General features: G+C 34.8%; 2 protein-coding genes across 3 annotated transcripts in view; both read right to left on the bottom strand.

Annotated features, from left to right (window-relative positions):
• The window catches only part of LOC117104713 (proliferation-associated protein 2G4-like), a 10025-nt gene extending 4173 nt beyond the window's left edge, over positions 1–5852 (bottom strand). Inside the window, exons 1-8 of the mRNA XM_033245594.1 lie at positions 5701–5852; positions 4696–4824; positions 4305–4410; positions 3218–3380; positions 2368–2510; positions 1633–1833; positions 1251–1348; positions 635–762 (exon numbers count right to left, since the gene is read on the bottom strand). Of these exons, the coding sequence (XP_033101485.1) occupies positions 635–762; positions 1251–1348; positions 1633–1833; positions 2368–2510; positions 3218–3380; positions 4305–4410; positions 4696–4824; positions 5701–5800 (1068 nt within the window). The 5' untranslated portion in view covers positions 5801–5852. The remainder of the gene's footprint in view (positions 1–634; positions 763–1250; positions 1349–1632; positions 1834–2367; positions 2511–3217; positions 3381–4304; positions 4411–4695; positions 4825–5700) is intronic.
• Positions 5853–10382: 4530 nt separating this feature from the next.
• Positions 10383–14556, bottom strand: part of LOC117104621 (DNA primase large subunit-like) — a 4706-nt gene continuing 532 nt past the window's right edge. The window contains exons 2-5 of one of the 2 annotated variants that reach the window (XM_033245481.1): positions 13019–13385; positions 12244–12916; positions 11662–11889; positions 10383–11507 (exon numbers count right to left, since the gene is read on the bottom strand). In XM_033245481.1, the coding sequence (XP_033101372.1) occupies positions 10830–11507; positions 11662–11889; positions 12244–12916; positions 13019–13371 (1932 nt within the window). In that variant the 5' untranslated portion in view covers positions 13372–13385 and the 3' untranslated portion in view covers positions 10383–10829. The remainder of the gene's footprint in view (positions 11508–11661; positions 11890–12243; positions 12917–13018; positions 13386–14556) is intronic. The other variant, XM_033245482.1, reaches the window with a different exon arrangement.

The raw sequence follows: 14556 nt of genomic DNA, 5'->3' as shown, positions 1-14556 counted from the left end.
TTTGCATTAGTTACCGAGTTTACAAGAACGTTTGTGATTAGCTAATAGCGTCTCATCAATGCTTAACAGGTATGGTACGTGTGCTGTGATTGGGTACTGCTTTCGTGAACGACATTATTTTTTCGAAGATAAATTCTCATTTTTGGTTACAGTTTCCCCAAATTTACGATTGCCGACAATTATATTATGTTTCAATAAAATAGTATTGACATTTTTGAGCGAATGCCAAGTAGCGTGGATCGGTGGGTCACAGAATTCGTAAACTAAGCCGATTTTGGAGCCTCAACCCACGGTCTATAAATCCACCTCTGAGGTTCTAACTGACATGCATAGTATCAAAAAGTTTAATTATTTTTTAAAGATATATACTTATACAGAATATTTAAAATTCATTTTAATTTTTCATTGAAAGCTAAGTAATTTAAGTATATAAAGTGTCTTATTAATGAAAAAAAAATTGAAATATTTATTAAGATTCAGGTAGAGCAACATTCATATTATATTTGTAAACATTCATATTTGCATTTTTATTTCTCTTAAACTGCAAATTTTTCTTAGTGTTTTCAGTGTTGCAACAATGGTTGCTAAGCTGTCCAACTAATGCTATTTGTACTTACAAACTGAGAAAACTTACTTTGATCTCTTCATCCTGTATAGAGTACTCAGACTCATAAACCTCTGGTTTCAGGTCTCCGTTTGTGATGCGAATCGGTGCGTTTGGCATCAGAAGTGTGGTAAATTTAAACTGGGCAACAAACTCGCCTACAAAACAGTGAAAAAGATTCATTAAATAACTAGCCACAATCCAGTTATATTTCTACCTTCAAGGTCACAAGGGTGAATACTGTACAAGCATATGCAAGGAGCTTTGTATATCAGCCTTAGGTCAACAAGACAAATTTATTCCAAATTACAGTTATTGGGATGCGATGTTTCCTTGGGGAGGGGGCACAGCAAAGACGCACTGAGTGTGTCCACATAGGCCAGTAGGCCATAACTGACAAAACCAATCAAAATACATTGAATGGATTTTAAGAACACGACATCAAAAGCATGGTATATAGCCCTATGAGAAGAGATTGGCACATCGGCATTTAAACAATTATCATGTAAACTTCCCCAAATAATTTCAAGTGGTGTTTGTTTGGGCGCACACCACAAGGCATGCTCATTTTACTCTCTCATCTAGGTACCTTGTTAATCAAAACACACATTGAGAAGTAAACACCAGGTTGTGAAAGTTATCTTACCTGGTTTTTCAAAGAGTACAGGATATGGCTGCAGCAGGTTGTGCGTCACACATTCTACGACCCCTAGCCTAGCTTTGGATTCTCCCTGCTCATACTGCCTGTGTAACATTCAAAAAAAGAGATTATTTTTCATTTTTTAATCACTTCCTTTATTTGATTAAACATGGGTGGTCCTTCCAAAGAAAACAATCAAAAAGCAAATTGTCTTTTTAGTACTGAGGTGTTCTTGCATGGTAAAGAATAATAGAATGCCAACTTCAAAATTTATAAAAGGCACAAAATCTAAAAAAAATAAGTCGCACCCCTGTTCAATATACATACCTAGGTACATACACAAAAACATATCCTCAAACAAAACTACTTATCTTAGCTCGATCCTTACCTTAGACAAGTAGGCATGTTTTTGTCAAACATGGCAAATAACTGCCTTGATGTACTCGATTTCAGTGAGTATGTTTCACCTGTGACCTTATAGATGGAAGTCTTAACATCGCCCTCTCTAGTTTTGCCTTCACCTGTGCTGACTAGGACATCCACAGCGTACACATCATGTACTTGAAATTCACACTCTTTGTGATCTTTCCTGAAAGAAAGATGGATAGAAGGCAGGTAAGAGAGGATTAGACACACTCTGAGTAATGATAGACAGGAACAAGATAACCGTCGCGAATTTGCCATATGAACAAATATGATGAAGAAACCTAATGCATTGATGTAGAAGGTAATTATACCAATGACAAACAAAAAATATATCATTGAATAAGCTCATTGGATCCGATGATACTAAGCATGTAGTTATTCTTACTGCTGGTAGGTGAAACACAAGAAATATAAATTTTAACTAATTTCTTACATCGCTTGACTTCGTTTTGGATCATGAAAAACAATAATTATAATAAAGATGACACTTCAGATGAAAAAAACACTCATAGTTACTGTAATATTATGTGTTGCATAGTGCTTACTTCTCTTTATGCCATAATGCAGCAGTGTTATTATCCAAGACAATTTATAACTGAAGATGATCATGACAATTGTTAGATCAGTTGACCAAGACTAGTAGTACAATACATACTTTATGATAGGGATCTGTTCTATCATTTAATAGCATACTTACCTTTGCTGGTCGGTTGGGTTGATTATGATGGACTTTTCTCCATCGATGACATTCTTTTTCAACTGGTGTGACAACATTCCTTCCACTGGCTTGCATTTGAATGCCTCTGCGATCTTGTCAACTACACTAGTAACGTCACTATTCTACAAAAATTGAATAAAAAGTTGATGGTTAGGTGGATTCTTGAAGTCAAGGCTGATCAAAAGTTACAGACAAGTTAGAAGCTTTGAAGTAGAGTTTACTTGTGGTAAGCCTGTGAAGACACTTTTTGTATCAAGTTACTTCAACGTTACTACAGACGATTTATTTCTGAGCAGTTTCCAGAGTAAGTGTGCTACTTCCACGTACACCAGGAATGTAAGGAATACACGCTCAGAGTAGTGCTGTGTAGACACAAGCTCGCAAGTAAATACGACCTTTATGATGACCTACAAATGAATGCCAAAAAAACATTTCCTGTGATGTGTAAATCTTTGTACACAAAGTTTTTCATAATTGTTTACATTTTCAATAATCGATGTGCAAAATAACCGTTAGGAGACAACAAAAAGGATTATCACTTTCGGAAAATGTGCAGTTACTTCTAAGCTTTAAACTACCTTTGAAGTAAAAAGAATGTTATGCCCTGTGTAAGCATCGTGAGGACACTCGAAAGTAATGCGTGTGTAAAATTTTACATCTGTTCTACCTTTACCTCAGACGGAAGTCCATCTTAACCTAACTAAAGTCAGCCGAAAAATATCTCAAAAATTCAATCAAAAAGTTTTTAAAAAATCAATTCTGAAATTTGCTGGTAAGTTAGCAGGATAAAAGTTAAAACCTGAATTAAGGTTAAAGATTAAATGTGTACCTTATTTCCTGGTTTAACCATGCGCTGTGCCGCTTCTGAGCAATAGTACGCTGCTTTAATCACATCTGCTTTACGACCAGTGATCTTATTTTCGAGGGACGAACCAACTACCAATGTGTGAGCCACGGTAGCAATCATTCCATCTACATGGGCACCCAAATCGCTGAGAAAGACAAAAAATAGGTTATAAGTTTTAAGTAAAATATATAAAAAAAAAGAGAACAACTTTATTCCTTCATTATTATTGTCAACAATTGCTCAAAACAAGGCAAAAACTACATTATTCAGCGTTTAAGCTAGCTATTTAATGTTTAGCTATTTGGCATGAAAATTATTCTATAGAACATTTATTTAGCCAAAACAAAAGAATATAACAGTGATACAATAACGTCTCCCAATTACATACCCCTCCGTCCAAACAGGGTTTGTAAATGAAAAAATTTGTAATTCAGCGAGTTCAAATTTTCAGCATCTCAGTGTGGTGATGGTAGGCCTATGCTACAAAATACAGGGCTATTGAAAATGAATGAAAACACGACCATATAATGCCCAACACGAGTGTTATTATTCTTTCCATAAAGATCGCGAATCCATGCAAATAGCGCCCCCAATGATCAAAAAGTGAGATTCACTGTACAGTATGCCTGAACAAGCATGCAGCTCAAATATAATATATCTCAGCTGAAAAAGATTGATATTTCTTGCTTTAAACTTGTAACAATTTAAATTATTTCTGAAGAACTTTCAATACATTTTAAAGTGTTTCTGTAGTTAAAAACGATCATTCGCAATGACGTCACCGCCATAAATTTGGTATGTAAAATCGAGAGTTCGTAAATGGGAGGTTTGTAATTGGGAGATTTTACTGTACCTTTAATTCAGTAGCTTTATGGCTAACTTTTAATAAAAATGTTTAGCAAAATTCATCATTGGTTAGGATTTTCATTTTTTGCACTCATTCCAGACCACCATAGCGTGCTCATTTTATCAAGCCAATCAGCACAAAATCTTCTTTTCAGGCCTGGTGGCAAGCCTAGTTTGGGTATCATTAGAAATGAGAATGAAAAAAAAAAAAAACTCCAATTACATTTTGACGACATCTCCTGTTTTAAGGCTCAATGGTGCTTCACTTTCAAGAGGAGAATAATGGCAAATACAGTTATTGACAGATATACAGACAGGAAATGCAATACCTAGAAACCGAGAAAATATTAAATCACCATTAGAAAAAGGCAAGTGTAAAAAATATATAAATAGAAGTTTCACAGGTAATTGCAAGAATGTAACAGCTTTGTCCACACTTTCAAATGCAATATCAGATGTGCCAAATTTGTGTGATAAGCCCATATATGGGCATGATGATGTAATATTACACCCACATATGGGCATATCAGTTATTTGTCACAAAATATGACATTTTGGTAGCAATAAGTTCATATGTCTGTAATTTGGATTTACTGTTCCTCTGTTCCTCTTACCTTTCTTTATCTCCTTGTCTTTTTTATAAACACTGCCTGTTTTTTCCAACAGCAGTTTGTCTGCTTCCTTACATAACTCTAGAACAATGGCACCTTCTACACATTTTTCCATTACATGTTTAAGAACAGCTAATGATTAAAGAATCGATATGAATAAACACATTAGTAAAAATACTTTCACTGATTTTTATCTTCTTAAAGCATATAATCATCTAGGTAATATAATGATTTAGGTATAAAATATAACATTTAACCTTTAACCTGAGTAGAATCCCTGATATTTTTATTTGCAGACTTAAATGAAGAATGTGCATTTTGTCAATATTTATTCTTTCAATATTTTGAATGACTCATTCGTAGCAAAAACTGGCTGAAGATGTCATAATATTGTGCAATGACCTCTCTCTCTAAACAAAAAGTCTGTACTTTCAAAAAAACAAACTCTTCAAAAAAACAACATAATAATTAATATTCATCATCAAGATTACAATGATTCCCTAAGTACTGTGTAGGTGAGGAATATGCATGCTATTCTAATCTTATTATTTTAGAGATGTCTACTGACTGGTGGCAAAGAAATTTAATTCAAACGAATCATCTATGTGTTGAACAATGGTCTCGCCCGAAACAAGAATGTGGATGATTAACGTCCACATCAAATTAAGAAGACAATTACTAACTATACTAATTAAACAGATCAGTAAGCTACAAATAACAGTTAACAGTTACAAAGACAGTTAATTGTTTATATTTACTTTCAGTATAATAAGAATATTATTCTTATCAAACTTTCCTTTCAAGTAGGTAAGCTCTAAACGGATAGTAAATGACCAGGAATAAACCAACAGATAAGTGAGTGAGTGAGGCTAAAACGAGGCCTAGGCTAGGATAACCTTGGACTCCTATCCTACACTACATCGATTCAAACGTCACAGCTGGTGATGAAAATGGTTAGTACCAGCTAAGTTTCACTAAAATGAAAATCTGATATCTTTAATATCTTACCGTTAACCATGCCTGCTGCTAATTTATATTTTGTAACAACCAAATCCGCGGCGATTGTGTTCTCCTCATCTTCACCGCTACTAGATCCTGAGTCCGCCATGTTCGTGGTTCCGCGATAAAATGGAAGATGATTGTTGAAAAGTCCACGTGCTTCCCATGATGCACTTTGTTTAAATAACGCGCGAACGTTTCATGCCGGTTTGTTTACATTTGTGGATTTTAAATTATACATTATTTACATATTTATTATAATGCTGTAATACAAAGAAACAATGTTGAAGAAATGTCTAATAATGATACATATATCAAATAAATAACTTTTTGGCTTTTACATTTATATAGGCCTAGGTCTATATTATATGTAGCCTAATGTACATGGCCGTCTGTGGGACAGGGGGACCCCACTTACCCGACTTTTCAAAGTAGGTCTAAAGCTGCATTCACCGAAGCCGAATTCGGTTCGTATCGAAACGAAAAAAGAATATCAATCAGTGGTAAATATAGAGGCGCGTGTAAGACGCGCATCGAAAACGATCTACGAACCGAATTCGGATTCGGTGAATCTACCTTAAGGGACATCAATATCAATTGTCCCCTTCCCCCCACCCACCACTTTCACCAATCTTCTATAATTAAAACTCCACTTTTCAAAGGGAATGGAGAGAACAACAATTACGCATGACTGTCATGAATTTTGTCTGTTCACTTGTGCTCTTTTCCACGGTGCGGTGCTTATTTCCGGGACCAAAACCGAGTAAGGTGGACGATCGCCAAAACTTGACAGCAGTGTGTTGTTTTGACGATTCAGTAAATGATCATATCAACATATTTCTTGAGTCATACCACTTGTTGTTAAAGAATTCACAATGCAATACTTTCATCCAATGGAATTTGTTAACTTGTTCTAGTTATATTATGCTAGCGGTTTAGTGGACCGTACACTCCTACTTTCAGGTGAACAATTTTCAATGAGTCCTTGACGTATTGTCGATTTTAAGATATTTTAACAAAACAAGGGGATTATGCCGGCAGGCCCACCCTTCCTATTTTTTTTTTTTTTTTTTTTTTCAAAATTAAAAAGTGGAGAAAAATGAAAATTATATTCAAATTTAGTCTGGAGTGTCATTTCCGATCAACTAGAGGTGCCATAATCATAAATTTTCTTACCGCAGCCCCAACCATCCTGGGGCTGAGGTGGTCTACACTCTCAATTGTAAAAGTGCCTCCCTGGGCCCAGCTCTATTTCAAATTCCTGGGTCCGCCACTGTATTTTGAAAATGTAGGCCTAGTGTGGAAATAAATGTTAATTGCATTCCTTAAAATAAATTAGATACGACTTATAAAAGGCTATAGGCGCTAGAGCTTCAGGAGTTCACCCCCTGGACCCTTACCGGGGTCCTAGGCAGCTCCCCTGACCCCCCAACCGGAGGCTTGGGCCTACGGCACAAAACCTTATTATTTTGCATTTCGTTCCCCCACATTCAATCACGGATAATTGACGCCCTTGCTGCTGTAAGCCTCATATCCTAATTTCTGATTCTGATCCGTATACTGTAATAACATTTATCTTAGCTATCTTTTATCTTGAAGGGCCTATAACTCACGTCAATAAAAAACAAGGAAAGTATAACTCTATGAGATAGTACAGTACTTTATATTATTATTTTTTATTCAAAAAGAATTAAAAATTGCGATAAGCGGTCGCAAGTGCGGCCCTAATTAGTTTATATATTAGGAATACTTTTCATTACAATATTCCTTATCAAAAAATCATTAAAAAAAACTATTTTAAAATTAACTTGCTCATTTTGCAGTAGGCATAACATACAAATTATTAAATAGAGCATTGTAATTATTTAATTTTAAAAAATCTGTACCCTGATTTCTATACGGTATAATGATAATAAAAATATTATAACTTTCACTTTTCGCTCTAAAATTATGTGTAAACATTTTTTAATAAACTGATTTCTATTTTCAAGTTGATAAGTTTTATGTTACTTAAAAATTATAAAGTTAAGTCAAAACAGATTGTTTCGATATTTTTTTCTATGGGACAATAGGCCCACATCTTTCAAAAATTGGGTCACACTGTATTATTCCAGGAGACAGAGTTTTCAGGTATCAGAATAAAAACAATTAGAAATTATATAATGATCATCCAAAGGATGGAACCTACAGAAGAGGTGAATTTTCTGACGATTTCTTTTCCATCTCAAATGCTAGACAAACTTCTTTCTAAAGATCGCTGATACACTTAAGTGAAAGGACATTTCCAGGCGAACCAGAGTTTTCTTGTCGCAGAATTTTCAATTAAATAAGTAAAAACAATTAAAAGCTCAAAGGCAATGATGTAGCATTCATCCATCATAGTAATACTAAATGGAACTTAGACGTGTCCCGAATCGGCTTAAAATAATGGGTGTATAGTTTTAAGAATTTATTTTTAAATCGGGCAAAAGCGCAAACGCGCACTCTGGCCATATTTTGGATAAAAGCTGTAATTTTTTAAATATTTAAAATGGAAAGTTTAGTAGTTCAATATAGCTTCTCAATGAATTGTTAGACCTTGAACACTTGAGCACTTTGTTAGACTCCCTTTTTAAGAAATGTAAAAAAACGAAGGCCTCGTTGTGTGAATGTCGCGCAAGCAGAGTGTAAATCAAACGATGTTCTGACATTCTGTCTATACATATCTCCAAAACGACAAACCACCTCACACTTGTTCACAAGTATCGATATTTATCATTGTTACACATAAGTAAAAATCGGCAGGGTCAGTTTTCTTCAAATTTGTCAGAGTTATCATATTTCTGAGAAGATGTTCCGATTCAAACTTTCAAAGGCCATCTGTGAAATTTTGTGAAATTCAGTCGTCTCCATAACGAAGTTATTTTATTAAAATTTGTCATGATCAAAGTCATTTTTATTTCGGTCAATTTCATGAATATCAGCACCAAAATTAAGCTTACATGTAACATTGTTAGTGTGCGAACATGAAGCAAATTGTTCCATTAGTTTGTGAGTTATGCACACGGAAGGACACACACACACACACGCACACCACCGACAGACAGCCCCACAAACGTGCACTATTGCAATACCATTCACCTCTCCTTCGAGGAACAAATAGATGAATAGAAATGACAGTGCCAAAATACTACTACTACTACTACTAAACCCTAGCCCTTAAACAAAAATGTCCCTTTTTTCTTTTTTTAATTGTATGAAAAGTGTCTCTAGCGGGATCCGAACCTGCAACCTCTTGCTATCAAGGGGATTATCATACCTTTAGACCACATAGAACTATGGGTCTTGCCTTGTCTTGTCATCAAATGCTTAAGATAAGGATGTATCAAATGGATTTACATAATTTGCAATGAATGGAGAAATAGCCTTGTTCCACACCCATGAGCAAGAGTGTAAAATTTCAGTTGTATCTAGGGTAATCGCATTTGAATTTTCAACAAAATCCTAGTGGCCAAGGTTGGAATCTCATTTTTACACTCGCAGATTTCTCTTTTAACATTTCATCTCTGGATACCATTTCACAATGAATAACATGCCAGGGGCGTGGGGGAGGGGAAGGGGTCCAGGAAATCCTTGTTTTCTAGACGTCCAGAAATAACCTCTGAGGCGTTTTAGGTGATCAATCATTTTTTTCTTTCTTTTTTTTTTTTTACTTTTCAAAATAGGGGATGGGGGCGCCCTACCCAAATCCACCCCTGCATGCAGCAACTGGTTGGTCATCTTGTCATTCAGAAACTCCTGAATTACTTGGGAAAGAATCCCCCTGTCAGAGGCCAAGTTCTCCCCTGTTTCAGAACAGTTTCAAGTGGTCAAAAATTTCCCAGCTTCTCATGGGGCCTCCTGCAACCCCACCTGGGCTTCTAGAAGTTGTCAGTTCCCCTGTTGGTCAGTTCCCACTTCCCTGAATTTGTATACTGCTCTTTGACCCAATGTTGGGACATAATGCTTGATGCACCATCTGTCTACACCCACAAATCAATAGGCCTGGAACCCCTGTCGTCTGATGCCATAAGTTTGTAGGATCAAAAATTACAATATAAAAATTTGCCTATTCAGATAACGTTAGTTTGATTCACAATTTGGTCCAAAGCCATAAAAACTTTTCCTGTGAACCCTAATAGGGTATTATATTCCAGAACCCGGTCCGAGGCTCTAGTCAGCCCCTTGATTCAGACCCCCTGTCAGACGTCAGCAAATTTCTGGAGCCATTGCTGTCGACATCAACAATACCATTGATAATACAATTCCAAAGAACAATTGCTAAAATCTTTTGCAATTAAACATTTAATATTTGTAGGAATTCATTATGAACTGAACATCCATTAATTCTTGGTATGAATATTGCTGAAAATTTCAATACAAAATTTAAAATTCTTTCAAACTACAGTACTATACAAATGGGTTTTACAATGCCAATGTACACTTTTAAATTACATAGTTTACATAAATAAAATATACAAATTGAACAAAATTATATACTGTATTACACAAGACATTGCATGAAGTAATACACCAAATATAACAATTAATAACCCCATTTGATAATCAAATATATTAGAAATAAGAAATTCATATTCAGATGTCTAAAGCGAGGCACACAATGCATCGTAGGACGACTTAAAATCAGACAATATCCTAAAACTCTAAATTCGTAAAATAGGTTGAGAGAGACCTTCTCTAAAATTGATTTTTTATAGCACATGTATACAATTCAACTCAACATGTGGGTATATATCATAATACTGTAATCATAATGATATATATTCTTGAATTCATTAAAAATTAATTAAACTTAAAATCAGAATATATCCTAAAACTCTAAATTTGTAAAATAGGTTGAGAGAGACCTTCTCTAAAATTGATTTTTTTATAGCACATGTATACAATTCAACTCAACATGTGGGTATATATCATAATACTGTAATCATAAGGATACATATTCTTTAATTCATTAATAATTAATTAAACTGAATTTATTTCTGGATGAAACGATACCCAAATTTCATAAAATTGCAAGCTGATTGCATTGATTTAAAAATTCACTTTAAAAATTTGGATACAATCATAAGATATTAAAAAACTGAATCAAGTGTTATTTTTTATTCCGTGTCTACTATCTTATCCATATTTTCAGACTCTAAGTTTTTAAGACCATCTAACAGATTCTGAAAGCTTATAAAATAATCGATAGGTCTTGATATTGGTTTATGAAACTGCAAGAATACATTTTTCATTTTATCTTCAAATTCAGAAATTTCAGGATTGCACATAAATTGTTCGTTACTTGGTACAAATGGTTCATTTTCACAACAAGCATAATTTGATTCCTCTCCTTGCTTGCCTTTAGGTTCTATTGGCCATAGAGGAAGCTTTTTATCATCAGTTTCCATTGACAATAGGGGGAGCTCTTCATCACTGGTTTCACTTTTTACCTGTAAAGTTTCTACTAATCGTTGAACTTTGGTAGAAAACATTGGCACCTTTTGCTTCACTTTAATACTATTGTCAAACCGGGGTAAACTGTGTTTTTCAAATTTTGGAAGGAATTTGGATTCAAGTGTGTTACAGGGAACACATTCATCTGTCAGAAACTCTTCAAATTTTGCTTTTCGATGCTTTAAACAGGCATCTGCGTAACAATGATTTCTTGCAGATAGAAGTATTTCTGTTACAACTTTCGGGTGTAACCGATCAAAGGCCAATGCCTTCATGAGTGAATGTTCATCAAAATGTTTATAAGGGCATCCTCCTTCCTCTCCATGACCTAGACATGTGTTCTGTTGATGATAAAAATAATTTATAACATGATTTATTAATATAAATAATGTTTTACTTTCAGTATTATTCAATTCAATATTTACATAATTCATGCAAAAAACATATATATAAACATTAACAAATCCAAATGAATTTGAACTATCTTGTCATTACCTGAATTGACGTGCATGAATGGGATCGATAATTGATATGCGAGCCTTCAAGGCCATACAAATGCCTGATACTGTATGTGTACCGTTTTGCATCTTTACTCCATGAATGAGAACAGGCATGGTGTGCATCAATTTTACTTTTTTGGGGTCGAGAGTACTCCATCTTCCAGAAATTAATTGCATCATTTACAGATAGGCCTGCATCTTTCAGAAATAGTGTGTACTGAATCTAAAAATAACAAGAGTACAGTAAATATTATTTTGGTATGAAGTTGACAACTTATTTGATCTTATTAGTTTAGCAATTCAATCAAATTTTGGGGTTTTTTTTTTTATCACAATTTCATTAGACAGTACATTTTTTGAATTAATCTTTCTAGGTCTCTTCAAAATGAGATCCTACAATGCAAATGAATTTAATGAAGCAGTACTCTGACCTTTTTTCTTTTTAATGATGATATACTGATAACAATTAGAGAAACCCAACCGAAGTGGCTTCAAATAAAAAGTATGTTTAATTACTAATAGTTTTAACAGGTAATTAATGTGTATGTGTACTGTAAATCTGTTTTCATGGACTTACCCTTGAGAAGTGCCTTAGCCTGTGTTTCCATCTTAAAGTTTGATGTAGATGACTCATACACAGCGGGAACCCATCCACATTCTTATCCACATCTCTTAGAGTCATTCGAAGATTGTTCCCCTTTTTGGAGTAAATATATGACATGTTCAACTTCACAGTAGAAAACATCCCACAAACTTTGTCAAACAGATCCTCCATCCTTTCATCATCAAGAACCATGTCTAGCGCCCTCTGTGAATCCATCATTCCATGCCATAAAACTTTTTCAAATAGTCCTGACATAATGGTATCAAGCTTTGAAATTGGAATGGATGCCATCCCTGCATTAAGCTCCACCTTTCGTTCAGCGATCAAGTCCAAAGCACATTGAAACGGAACTTCCACAGCCTCCTCTGCACTGCCCTCAACATATTTTTGTGCAACATCTTCCCAGGATTGACCAACATTATATATTTTCAGCAGAATATCATGCAGGTTTTTTAATAGGAATGAGAATTTTCCCTCTGATATAACTTTATTTGAACGCCGTAGAAGCTTTGAAAGAAATTTTTGAGTTGATCTCAAAAATGCAGCCAATTCTTCGGCATTCATAGAACAAAATCGAAAGTGAAATAACTTTTTTTCTGCAGTCATGAAAAAGTGCTGCAAGTCTTGGTCCATAGAACATGCCAGACTAAAAAAAGACAAGAAGAGGAATATAAAAACACTAAAGTACAAATATACATGAACATTTTAGACCTAGTTCAGTGACACTTTTGGAAAGATACCAACTTACCGAAGAGTAAAGTGAGAGATTCTGTCCTTCCTCGAGCCTTCAATCAAGCAGTCTGAGTAAGCTACATACTCTTCTTCTCTCAACAACGCTTGAAAGCACTGGAGACTTCCTTGTCGTTCACTTATTTTGAGACCACTTGCCTGAGAGTCATCTCCTTCTGGACTACCTCTCTGAGGGTTGCTAGTACCCTGAGAGTCAGCATTTAGAGATACGATACTTCCCTGTTGCTCCGATCCACTTTTCCTTGATTCGCATTCATCCACACTAAGTAGAAATCTCATACGTGTTAAGGTATACGACTCAAGATTTTCCAGTAGAGTAAGTCCTGATGGTGGTTTGATGTAGAAGGTCATTATTGTAATATTATCTAGAAAGACATTAAAGAGAAAATAATTTGAACTCATAGGATCTCAATGATATGCGTCATGCTAAGTGCAAACATTTATTTTTCGGACATTTTCTGCACTATACAGGAGTCTCGAAGTCACATGCAAGTTGCCTACACTTTCGCAAGCAAGCAAAATCTTTTTGTAAGCTACCTCATATCTTGCATGTATTCATAATGTTTGCATTGTTCTATTATTGGTATCGGCTATAAATATGGTACATTTGATTTGATTTGATATATTTGATATCAACATAATAACATCACAAAACCGGAACAACTGAATACAATGAAACAAATTCAGAAAACAAGTCATCAATGTGGATATCTGGGATAACCCTCTTAATCCCAATAAAGGATTTATTTCTAGAGTGGTCCCAATATACACAAAACAGATAACACCAAAAAAAAACAACAAAAAAAACAAAAACAAAATGGAACTAAAAATTAATTTTAAAAAATCACATGCAAGAAAAAAAGTTATTTATTTATTTATTTTCTTCACTCAATTAATTGACTAAAGAGGAAAGGCATGACGACAGATGCTCCTTTACCCGAATTTTAGATGTGCTGTAATTAGAAATTGATTTTGTTGCATCTGACAGTACAGTACACTATCTCGGTAAAAATGCCTACTATTCTAATAATGGTGATTGTCTCCAACCCCAACCTTCATTATCATTACCGAGATAGCGTATGCTATCATACTTCACATCATCTATTATTATTGTTTCCTGGAAGTCTGCTAGCTTGGAATTAGCCAGGTTATCTCACCAAAGATGTCTTTTACACACAGTGGAGCTACAGTATATAATTAGGCAGTGACTATTGTTACACCAGCCTTAAACTAATTTTGTTGGATGCTATAGTATTATTAGTATTGTACCGCTTGGATTGGATTAGGTAGAGTAACATCCAATCAGAACCTGGGGTGGCACCAGTTGGGAGAGGGGGACGGTCGCCAAGGCCCCATCAGGGAGAGCTAAGTCCCCGTCGGGGAGGAAAATACACTTCGTCAGGGACAACAAAAAATTATATATATTTTTTTACATATTATTTTTACTATAGAATCATTTAAATAAAGTCTTTGAAACTCCTCAAATTAATTTTCATGTAGTTTTGAGCGACGCCTGACCACGCCCCCATACGTTCT

This window comes from Anneissia japonica, unplaced genomic scaffold (genome assembly GCF_011630105.1).
Source record: "Anneissia japonica isolate Jap-2015-1 unplaced genomic scaffold, ASM1163010v1 scaffold287712_len2945570_cov188, whole genome shotgun sequence".
Lineage (NCBI taxonomy): Eukaryota > Metazoa > Echinodermata > Crinoidea > Comatulida > Comatulidae > Anneissia > Anneissia japonica.
This window is presented reverse-complemented; position numbering and strand designations above follow the sequence as displayed.